Source organism: Nymphaea colorata, chromosome 10, assembly GCF_008831285.2.
Source record: "Nymphaea colorata isolate Beijing-Zhang1983 chromosome 10, ASM883128v2, whole genome shotgun sequence".
In the NCBI taxonomy this organism is placed as follows: Eukaryota; Viridiplantae; Streptophyta; class Magnoliopsida; order Nymphaeales; family Nymphaeaceae; genus Nymphaea; species Nymphaea colorata.
The window spans coordinates 21,822,515-21,834,428 of record NC_045147.1 but is presented as its reverse complement, the minus strand read 5'-3'; the positions used below and the strand labels follow the sequence as shown (position 1 = coordinate 21,834,428).

General features: G+C 38.5%; 1 protein-coding gene and 1 pseudogene across 2 annotated transcripts; one reads left to right on the top strand and one right to left on the bottom strand.

Moving 5' to 3' along the window:
- Positions 1 to 4,959: 4,959 nt before the first annotated feature.
- Positions 4,960 to 6,581, bottom strand: LOC116261963 (uncharacterized). Of its 2 annotated transcripts, none has more exons than XM_031640929.2 (3): positions 5,927 to 6,581; positions 5,733 to 5,878; positions 4,960 to 5,094 (listed from the first exon to the last, which is right to left on the bottom strand). In XM_031640929.2, the coding sequence occupies exons 1-3, from the start codon at positions 6,468 to 6,470 to the stop codon at positions 5,080 to 5,082; spliced, it is 705 nt and encodes a 234-aa protein (XP_031496789.1). In that variant the 5' UTR covers positions 6,471 to 6,581; the 3' UTR covers positions 4,960 to 5,079. The 2 variants fall into 2 exon arrangements, with proteins under 2 accessions (XP_031496789.1, XP_031496790.1); XM_031640930.2 differs by having other exon boundaries at positions 5,733 to 5,848; positions 5,927 to 6,580.
- A 138-nt stretch (positions 6,582 to 6,719) lies between these two features.
- On the top strand, positions 6,720 to 11,384 carry LOC116262693 (E3 ubiquitin-protein ligase MIEL1-like; annotated as a pseudogene).
- The last annotated feature ends 530 nt before the right edge of the window (positions 11,385 to 11,914 follow it).

Genomic DNA, 11,914 nt, shown 5'->3' with positions numbered 1-11,914 from the left:
GCCTTCTTGATTCAATGATATAAGACAAGGGCCATTCTTCTTGTCTTGTTTCTTGACATTGAGTAGGCAGGTCACCTTGGCTAGCCTTAGCACATTGCCTCTCATGTCAGGCCCTTTCATCCTCTTCTTCTTCCAAGATTAGGCAGACACGAAAAAGAGGCCGGCAGTTCTGTTAATTTCATTACATTTTGTGCGCTGGTTGGGCTTCAAGACCTTCAAATTGAAGGAGGCCAAGAGTTTAATGTGTTGGATCTCGTGTTTGAGTTGTGCAGACAGAATGTTGATGAACACATTCCGTCCCAACTCCCAAGATCTGCATCCCAGATGCGGTTCCCATACTCAGTTCCATGCATGTCAAAAATGCATTGGAAATTTTTGCAGCCATAGAGTTGCGACAGGTTTGTGAATGTCTGAGACAGGCCGTCTTATGACTGCATGTCTGAGATATCACATGAATCAAGCATCTCCTCAAGGTAATGAGAAAGGTTTCCACAAGGTAGGACATAAATTTGGATGCTTTTGTTTGTGTATCTGAAGATGAAAGCCAGAGGGATTCAAATTCACTCGGTAAGTGCACACACACACACACACTATATATATATATATATATAGACAGCCCCTTTTTTGCCATGGGTACCACATATTTGTGTTGGGGGGCCCGATAAAGAAGGAGTTCTCTCATTTTCTCAGTCTCTTTCTTTCTCGGGCACCACAAGATACGAATACGTGGTTTCCATGGCCGGAAAGTAACTGTAGGAATCTATATATATATATGTAGATATATCACGATTTAGTACATGTTCTCCAGAGGCACCAGAAAATGCTGTCATGTGATTTGGCCGTAATAGAAGATGGGCGCAGGTACATAAGTTCCTGGCTCAAGCAGTTCAATGATATATTTGCTTATTCAGCTCCAGAGTGGCGGCTCTGGCCCTCGAAGAAACTGTATGGTCCTGCTCAAAATTTTGCCATAAAATTGAATATCATCCGGATCTCTGTCGATGAGCTGCCACGCATTCTATGTTAAATTATCATGCCTTTGAAAACAAGATTGGAAGAAGGAGAAGACCATAAGAAGGCTCAAGGCAAAACCTACAAAATGGCAGCAGTACTGGGACTTAATCTGAGGTCTTCACCTCAGCAACCTCCGGAAGTTCCATTTTTCTTCCACATAATTGATCTCTGCTTTGCAATAAAGTGTACTTTGTCTTTGTACATTTCCATGACAGGAAAAGCTAATAACAAGTAACTTTCCACCAATCTTGTGCTTAACAGTAACAGTATGTTAAGAATTAGGACAGAATATTTGAAGTGTTCAATGAATCGGTACCAACGTTTAGAGCAGATACATGGAAAAGTAACATATTCTCAAATAGCCCCTAAAGAATTGCTAATATCCCATTTTATTGTAGAGAAAGCATTGTTCTCATAAAAAAAAAAAGGGACCTGGCTTCAAGTAAAAATTGGGTATCTAGAAGCATAATTTCCGCGACTTTCTGTTGCTTTTTCTTGATTTTAATGTTTTTGAATCAAGAGCAGGATCTTAGTGGTAACCACCATCCTTGAAGTATTTGTTCGGTTACTTAGTCTACGTCAACATCTATAATAAGCTTTAAATTACAGGTAAACACAGTCAAATCTAGAAGAGGTAACATGCTTAACTTATCGTCACTGAACGCTTGTGCGTACTGACGAGCTTGTGACGTTGAGTTACCGTCAGTGAAGGAAGCGACGACGGCAATTAAGCGTCGGAGCTCTAACGTATTCTTCTACATATTTGTAGTTAGCTTGAGCTAATATGCCACTTCAACAGGAAACTCAGATCTGCGATTGATGATTGCAGTATCTCCTCGAGGAACAGAGCTAAAAAATTCAGGCAAAGGGACACCAATATATAAATAAAAAAAATTGCACAAAAATATAAATATAAAAAAGAGCTTTTTGAGGTTTGTATGCGCAATTAGCCACAGGTAGCCCACACATGCTCTGCCCCTAACTTCTCTATAGTGATTCATTTTTTTTAGATCAAATAAAAGAACAAGCTGCTTTATTGGAAAAATAAACACATGCAACGAGCACGATGCTATTAATTGCCACGCGGTTAGTGTTCCTGGAAACATAAAGGGACGAAGTTTTAGTTATTCATGTAAAGAAAGAAAAAGCGACCCACATTGTCCAGAACCTATGGCATCACCTTTAGACTTGATTAAATTTAAGGACTCACAAGCGACTATCTAAAGACTACACATTAAATATCACGTTTTCTGGTTATGGATGACAACTCAGTTACAATATTCATTAAAAGCATGAATTTTTGAAACTTGTATGCTTGAATTTGGGACTGGTTTCAGTAAATATGTGAAGCTATGGCCTGCCACTTTCATGGCTGCTTGTCAGCAAGCCTCCTATAGCGTAAATTTTTGAGGAGAGAGGCTTCAAGATTGCACGGATATTGGCATCATTAAGAATTGAAGGTAGAAAAGGGAGGATGAAAATCAGAACGATTCTGCATAAGATGAATCGAAGAAGAGAGAATAACTATGGGTTCTAGTAGGTGAGGAAGGATTTTTTCCTACTGCTGTAATCACGAACATAATTAATGCCAATATGCGTACCTCAAAGAAATCATGCTCCAATGGGGAACTACAGACAATTCATAAAAGAAAAGAATGGAAAACAACAGTACAATCAAGTTTCTAGTCCTCACATGGGTATCAAATTGGTGCATTAAATTAATTTCTTGGTGGATTGGTGATTGGGATTCTACGAGAAACCTTGTTCTGGAAATGCTTCTCGTTTAAAAAAATGAGTCGATCATTTCTTTTGATTCTTCAACAAATCTTGTTAATTCAATACTGGATTCCTTAAGAAACATTGTCATTCTATATTCTTTTTCCATCGAAATCTTTGTTTATGTTCCACATTGCAGGGCAAGAGACAACAATCAACATGCTGCTCTGGTTTTCTTTTCGTTCAATGTGGTGGCATTGATGGCGATTGACTCTTGGCGTTCACATGGAGGTACATTCTTGGTGCCAAAAATATCTGCTAGAGTCTATAAGATCTCAATTAATTTATTAATCAACCACAATTTTCTTCGACTATATATTATATGTACATATAAATACAATGTCGAAGAACATCTCTATGAGAACAATTTAGAATTCTTTGCTAATATTCACTACTAAGAAAGCACGATCAATCAATTTAAGATTTTGAAGGAAAAAAAAAAAATCATGTTTGTTCTTTGGGTAAATGCCATCGCTTTTATGGGAAATCGGCAAATCTATTTATGCCAAATAAGCTCGGTCGGATCATTAGGGTTGTCGCGGTCCAGTTTCCTTTGTTTGGGTTTCTCACAAATAAATTTGATGAATTCAGTAGAAACTAAAGGTCTCCAATGTATCATCTTTGGGCTGAAGATTTATCGAAAACGAAGACTACCCAGTCAAGGTCTCCTTTCCCCATTTCAGCTGAAGTTCCACCATAATTGATTCAACAACGCTATCCTCGGTTGGCACTGGAATTCTCCAGTTATCAAAGCCCTTAACTAGTAGTTCAATTGGGATGCCTAAGAAACTCTTTCTAAAGGAAACTGTGACCAGGCGTTGTACACAAGAACTCTCTAAATAAGCTCCACTTGGTGTTTTTTACATTCCCCTGAAGCCGCTTGTGTAGAAATAAGAACTGAGGGAACAATTATGAAGAGAAAACGAGCATCCGCGTGGCCCTAAAATGGGAGAAAAAGCGAGACTTAATTCTGTTCTTCCTTCTGTAATCTCTTGTTGGAATATGGTTTGCATTACGAAAAGGAAAGCTACTACTTTGATTCGGGCTATATTGAAGAAGGAAGTGGTACTAGAGGTTTAACTATACCATTGCAGGGTAACAGATGCTAGGAGAGTGTTTAGGTGATGCCACATTGATCAACTGAGAAAAGGGGGACGTTCATGGTTGCGACTCTAAGAGCCCAAGTGTGAAAAAAAACCTTCAGGTGAAATGAACTTCGAAGATCATAATTCTTGATGTTTTCGTTAAATCATCTCGATCTCTGGAAACAGAAGAGTCTGGAAAAATTGAAAGGAATTGTTCATTGGAGCTTTCCTTAGTGTTAAACCCAGAAACTGGTTAGACCAGTGCATGGAAAGGACGCAATGCAGACGGGACTTCAATTGAATAAACTGTAGAAGATATGAATAAGGAAAGCCCCGATGGCGACCAATTCCTTGATTCTATCACAGCTGCATATAGAAGAAGTTGGACACTCATATAATTGGATCGTGGGAACTGGTTGAGTACTTCAGCTATGATGTCTACCGTTTGTTACAGTGAAAAAAAAATTCCACGAAAAGGACCCAACAAATGCGTACTGATCGATCTTTTAGTTGGCTTTTATTTTTTTTTAATTTGTTTTTGTTTTTTGTCCTGTCACATTCATGATTTTTGAACTGGTGGCGCCTTCTTTCAACTGTTATTCCACATCATTTGGAATCACACGTGAACTAGGAATTTCTGGAACTGTTAGAGATGATGGAAATTCATAATCTTAGCAGCACTCCTTGTAAGTTCTGTTCTAAATAAACGAGGCAAGCGTCAGGACTGAGAGATGATCCTCAATCGAGGATGAAGAGCTGTTCATGATTCTGAAGACGAGGGGTTACAGTACTTTCTGGCGAGGAACAAAAGGCTGTGGGCGTTATGATTTGCAAAACTGCATGACACTCAAATAGGTATTTAGAACATAATTTTTGTTTCTCATGTTTCATTATTACCGGTACTCTTGGCGTACGCCATGCGGTTCAAGCAAAAATGATGTTTATTCTTTGATATTGTGGAACTGCTTGAACCATCAAGCCTGACCCTGAGCGTTTGTTCAAGTTTTTTGCCAACTTTAGGAATCAAATAAGCAGCCATTAGTCTAGTTCATCAGAAGGCAATTGCAATCTTCAGTCAACAGTATATCAAAGTCATCATTCTTCATTTCTTTTTTCCAACAAGTATTTGACATTTTTTTACACCCCATTCAGTAGTATTGCCACAACATAATCTGGTGTGGAAGCACGGGCAATCAGCTTCAGATTATGGCTTTGGTTCCTGAAATTCATGTAATCACATGTTAGAAACGTTCTTGAGGATAGTTTATGATAACACAGCAGATATCATTCTATGGTTTTTTTTTTCCAGTACATAGTTGGGGTGGTTCATGTCATCCTTGACATTATTTTTTTCCTTTTTCGGTGATGCTGTCCCATTGTCAAGAGTATGCTAGGTACTAAAGTAAGCTCTGATCACATGTTCTCAGAAATCCAGAAAACCTGACCATGAAATTATAAACATATAGAAACAACAATGCCATGGATCATACCCTACCATTTCTTTCCTTTTTTTACTCATGCTTCTTGTTTTCATTGTGGACATATGACTAATTGACAACATTCAACATCTGTTCAAACGCTTGGGACCATTAAAGAAATATACCAAAGTTCATTCTACATCTAATGCTACTGTTGAAGTTCATCCTGAAAAATCATACTGATCAATAAACAAAATTGCAAGGTCTTAGACATATTAATGGTGTTATCTCATTGGATCTCACATATTCAGAACCTTACTAATTCCCATTTTTCTCTTTCCACCTCAAACACTAGCAAGCAAACTTTCAAACTTTACAAGATGGTTTGATTTGTCTTAAAAAATGTCAGAGTTCAGTTACAAGTGTCGCTGGGCCATACCTCAGTTGAGCCTTCGGCAATGGTTACTTTGTCTTCCTTAGTAGGAGACTCGACTTTGGCTTCCTCTGCTACAATTGGTTCTTTTGAATCTGCAGCTCCCTCTTCATGCACCTTCTCTGTATGAACAAGAACATGAAGCATTTGACCTATTATTTTGGAGATCTAATCCGATTAGCAGAATCATGGTTTCTTACCTTTTGTTAAAGATGGCTCTCCACTGTTCCCTGGCAAATTCTCTTCATGTTTCTTATCATCTGTATTGCTGCATGCTGGCTCCTCATTCTGTTTGCTGTTATCAATATCATTTCCAAGAGGTGATTCTTCCTCTTTCTTAACACCTTCACTTGGTCCGGTGCCAGGAGAGAAGTATCCCAAGCCTGTCACAGCTACTACATCGACAGACTCATCCTTCCTCATCGAAAAATACTCGTCTGGGGAGTCTCCGGTTATCAACTTCCCGGCTTTAGCATCCTCAAGTGGGGCACCATCATTGACTGCATCCCCATTTTTTACTTCATTGTTCTCTGTTATGTCCTTCACATCTGCCACCACGACTGCTGGCTTGTCAGAACCGTTGGCATCCTCTGTGGAGTTCTCGTGTACCTCAGTTGTTTTCTGTTCAAGGCTTCCGATTGGTGCGTCAGATTTCTTGGGAGCATCAGATTTCTTGTCGAGGACTCTGCGGATAATGGTGTTGCCGGTTGCAACGTCGCTGCTCTTTGAACCCCCACACCCCATTGTGAAGATGAGGAGAGCTCAAGGAGAGGAGGAAGAAGAGGAGCAGAGCGGCCGAAGATGAAAATAAAAGCAGAGAATCAGCAGAGGGCATTGAGACAGAAGAAGAACTCTATTATTTATGCATCTTGGGCAAAGCTCCTACTTCATGCCTGATTTAGAACCCGAACATTTGTAGGATTGAAACCGTTTCAGTTTTGACCCTTTCTCTGCATGTGAGCTGTGATATGTCAGAAAATGACAGTGCAGGATGCTAAAATTTTTCTCTTGGCTAATTTTTACGACTGCCATCTTGCAGGACTTGACCTGGATCTTCTGCTGGACTTCGTAAACATCCTGGTCTGTTTGGGCTGGACCTTGTGAGGTCCATCGTCTACCCTTCATCTGATACAAAGCCGGATGTTGGCTTCCATAGAGACCCATTTGGGGTTCAGTTTTGTTGCTTGATAGTTTCATCTTTAATATTTAGCTTCTGTTAGAGAGTCTTTTTCCAAAAGTGTGTTCAATTGGTTAGGTGGCCTGGATAGTAGCAAATGTGAGTCTCATTGTTATTTGAATCGTCTGTATGAAAATTGGAATACATGAAATCTGGGAACGTTGTAGAAAAAAAATTACAAAAGGCCACTCAAATTTTTAGCGATTTACGGAAAACTTCCCAAACTTTGTCGTTTAACAATTGCATACATAACCTCCCATTCAAATTCTCAAAGAAACGCTCCACTCAACCCGTGACTGTAACTGGGGTAAATGAGGGCTTAGCTATTTAATTTTGACAAGCATCCCCTTGATGTTTTTGCAAAAGGTTTTTTCTCAAATTCAAATAGTGTTGCTCCACCGTCGGTGTGTAGATGGTTGAAACTTGAAAGGCAGATTATAATTTGTTCCGAAATTGACCCCCCTTCTATTTTACCAAGTAAATTAAAATAAAAATTTTAAATATAAAAAGTAGTTAAAAACCGATCTTGAAACGGCTACCCTTCTTGCAGGCTAACCTGCTGATCTTGAATCGGCCACCATTTTTGCACGCTAATCTGCTGCTTCGTTTCTTTCGTTCAAACAAACTGACACAGAAGACATGGAGCGTCGGGGTTTTGGAAAGATGGATTATGGGTATCATTTTGTCCCTTTGTTATGCTAACGACCCTGATGAGATCTCATCATCTTGTCGTGGTCTAATTTCTTTCTTTGCAGGTTTTGTTTACTCTCTCTTTCCCTCTCCAGGTGCATGCATTACAAAAGAAGGGTGCAAGATAAAACCGCCGTGCTGCAACGAAGTGTTCTCATGCCGGCACTGCCATAACGAGGCTATGGTGAAATTCTTATGCCCACAAGCTGTCCTATACATAGCTTTCATTGGAAATCCACCGTTTCTGTTCAGCTTTTGTTGGCTGATTTTTTTAGTAATTGTTGGATGTAATGGATTTTAGAGCAACCTGGACTACGACGGTGATTTCCATGAACTAATTTGACGCGATGTCAAGCGGTGAGTTTCATCTTTCTATGACCTTTCTTGCTGATTCATTTCTATAATTTTGAGTGATTTCTCTGCTTGTTCCTTATATTGAGTTTTTCAAAACCGAAGAGTACTTGGTCTCAACAGGTTTTTTGGGTTTCTCTTGTTCTGTTTAGGTCATTTGTGCAGTTTGCGATACTGAACAAGAGGTGGGTAGTTGATGTTTCGGCAATTCTGTCGTTCTTTCCAATGACTTTTTGTTCACGTGAGAAAAGCATTCAGGTTTCACACATTTGCACAAATTGATGATGAGGTAAGAGCAAGCTTGCTTTCGATGTTCCTCTGAGATTCATCGCTTCTTCTATGAACTTGTTTCTAGTACAGGGTTTTGGAGCTTTTGTTATTCAATTTATAGGAATCTTTTCGTTGATTTTCATTACTGTTGACAAATATTGTTGGCATCTGTTTTGCAGACTCCCAAGGGGCAATTTCATTGCGATGACTGTGGCATTTGCAGGTTAGTAGTTCATGTTTGGTGCTTTCGTCTTTACTAGATATTGGTTTCAGATAAATTCATGTCCATGTTGAGACAAAACTTTCCTGTTTGTCAGAGTGGGAGGGAGTGATAACTTTTACCACTGCAAGACATGTGGTGAGGTTCTTTTCTGGTGTTACATCCTGCATGTATTTTTACTGCGTGCTTTGCATTGTGGATAGTGAGCTACCCTTGACAACCTGTCTAAGCATGAAGTTACGGTCCCATTTGCAGTCAATGTCATACCATCGGTTTCATTGCTGACTTAAGGATTGTTGGCGTGCACTGCCCTAGGGAAATTTTGTAAATCTCTAGCTTTACAGAAAGATCCACAACTTGGAAATTTCTGTTCTTGACCAGTTCTTCATCTCTCATTTATCCTGTTATTCGGTGCACAAGCAGTCTCTTGGGCCCTTGTGCCTATGTTCTCTTAAAATGTAATATTCCTTCTGGTGTTGACGTTGTCACTGCATGGATAAAATAGGAACTGGACTGATTCTTTCAGAATGGCTGCATATCATCATTCTCAATCATTAAGGTATAGGAAACTCGGAAACATTTTTTGGTAGTCCAAACTTTAACTTCCTAAGCACGACCTTTTGACGTTTAGGCTGACAACCGAAATGTGAAATGAAAGGGCAAAATCCGTAATCCAGAAGGAATCTCTTCTATCTGGGAAGCAAATTATTTGAGTTCTTTTAAGTTGTAACTGAACTTTTGCCATAATAATCGGGTCCTCTTAGTTGCTGATGTGCCTATGTTTTTAAAATCAATGTAATCTTCTTGCTGGTTCTGACATGGTCATTGCACCGGTGGAATGGTAACTGGATTGATTGTTCTCTGAAAGTGCTGCATATCATAATTTTGGATCTTTAAACTTAGCAATGTTTTAGGTAGTCTAAACTTGGACTTTCTTAAGCACAAGCTTTTTGATGTTTAGGGTGACAACTGAAAAAGGTCAAACACATGATCCAGAAGGAATCTCTTCTATCTGGGAAGCAAATTACTGAGCTAGTTTATGTTGTAACAGAACTTTTGCCATAATAGTAGGCATCACTGCCCAGTTTGCTGTGAGGTGTATTTTCAGTTTATGGCCTTTTTTAACTTTGTTTGCCATCTACACAACATTTAGACATAGACTTCTCCATCCACTTTTATTCCTGATCTAGGATTTTAACTTAGTTATGTGACTTTCAGGTTTGTGGTGTCAAACTCCAGCTAGATACAATTATTTTCTTCTTAATTAGATTTTGATTTTAAATTTTTCCCTTTCATATTGCAGTATCTCTTTGATTCCATATTGGATATAACTGTATTCATGTGTGGGCACACAATGCATAGGAATTGTGTCAACGAAATGAAGAAACATGAATGGCATGCTTTCAGAAATTTTTTTGTCTTGGAGTTTTACAATGTTATGAGTTTGCAGTTTTTTGTTTACTTTTTCAGTATTGGTTTTATGTAGATATTCTTGTCCCATATGCTTCAGTCAATCTTCGACATGTCAAGGATCTGGAGGATGATAGATGATGACGTCTCTCTCTCTTTCTGTCTCTTGCTCTCCCTCCCTCCCTCCCTCCCTCTATCTTGCATGATGCTCTTTTCACAAGCTGTGCTAAGCAAATACGCCCTACACATGCCTATTCATGTTTTGATAATGGGGCCAGAGTTGGCCTTTCAAGTTGGAGTATTTTAGTCATTGATTAATTTTCAAGTAAAAATTGTTGTTCTGCGTTTTCGTCTATTTTTATTGTTAAGAGTGTAGCTGCTCCGGTTTGTTTCATATGTATAGAATGCATTTTTCTTCAGTGACAAGGCACTGTGTTTCTTGATGTTATTCAAGTACAAATTGCTGTTCTGCTTTTCTTGTCTATTTTTATGTTAAATGTTACCAGTGCAGCTGCTTCGGTCTGGTTCATATGTATAGAATGCATTTTTCTTCAGTGACAAGGCACTGTTTTTCTTGATGTTGTTGTTAAGTGCATTTGCAACATGTTTTGGTTTGATGCTTTTTGCTTAAATATCTGACTTTATGTGATCATTGAGCCATGAAAATTAAGTTGCAGTTTTAGGCAACATCTGGCTGGTAGATGAACTAGTTTTTTATTCTATTTTACTAATTCCTGTAATTTCATCTCCTATATGGGGCATCATGAAAGAGTGACAGTGACACTGTTTTGTATAATTGTTTTTTGAATCATGACATCTTGCTGTACTTGTTTACAGATTGCTGTTACAGTCATGCCTGAAGAAGATCGGTATAAGAAGGCGCAATTTTGTTTTTCTTGTGTATTATATTATATGCTTAGCACAGCTTGTGAAAAGAATAAGCAAGCAGGATTTATCCTGTTGTGACTTGGGATCATTGTCACAATTATCATTCTCTGAAATTTATCAACGAGGGAAATTTCAGGTGATTTCGGTTAAAGTTAATTATCTCAGAAATTTTGGGATGTTTGTAATATACTAGAGCTAATAAGAGTTGGTAAACTGAAATAAATAAGTACTTAACACTTCTGGACTATGAGATATTATGTAGCATTGTGCATAACTAGGAACAAGACTAAAATTGTTTTCTAATTTAATGACCAAAATGTTGCAGGTTTGGATTCTCTGTAATGGTCGCAGTTCCATCAGCGAAGTTTTTTTCATGTAGTTGGGCATAAATGTGGCAACTGTAGGTCATACAATAAGCTGGTGACAGCACAACCAGGCACTGGTACGGTCTTGTAGCATGTTGTTTTTCCTTGAGGATCCCAGGAATTGTTGCAAGCGACTGTATCCTGTAGGTTTGTTCATTATTTTTCTAGATCAGTTCAGCTTGGGTATCCCATCAAGCCATTTGGTGAAACCGGTAGTTCCGTGGAACCAACAGTTCATTCTCATTCATGATTGTACTGAATGTTGTATAGATGATCTGAACTGCACGTATATTTTGTCAGCTCATGAATATTAATTGGAAAAAACTAAAAATTGTATCATGCCCATATCTGCGAACGTCAAGATGTTGATCTCTCTCTCTCTCTCATATGTAATATTGGTCACATAGGTATTACTGTAAAGGCAGCGTACCCTTACCGGTTAGGTACGACACCATTACTGGTACTGTCCCGGATACTTCTTAGGTACTGGTCAAACAATACAGGATACGGTCAATGTTGGTCTCTGTCCAATTTAGGATTCGATCAAAGTTCACTGAGTCCTTTCCTATCCAAAATTTAGGATTTCAGTTTTGTTCTTTACACTATTTACACTCAGGAAACACATCTGCGTTTTCATATTTTGTTCAATATCTTCTTCTTTAGAAACTATAAATTTTGCATTGTTTGAATTCTTATATATATATATACCCTGTATCCAAGTTTTTTTTGAAATAGTTCGAATCAGTACCCGTACCTATGTGACATAGTATGTAATAATTTTCTATGAACTTATAGTTGCTTCTAAACTCATGGGGAT

What these genes read in the sequence shown, in the direction of transcription:
- LOC116261963 (XM_031640929.2), bottom strand. Translation starts at nt 6,470, where the DNA reads ATGGGGTGTGGGGGTTCAAAGAGCAGCGACGTTGCAACCGGCAACACC. An exon ending in AGAGCCATCTTTAACAAAAG is followed by an intron (nt 5,879 to 5,926) that starts GTAAGAAACCAT and finishes CCAAAATAATAG; the next exon opens with GTCAAATGCTTCATGTTCTT.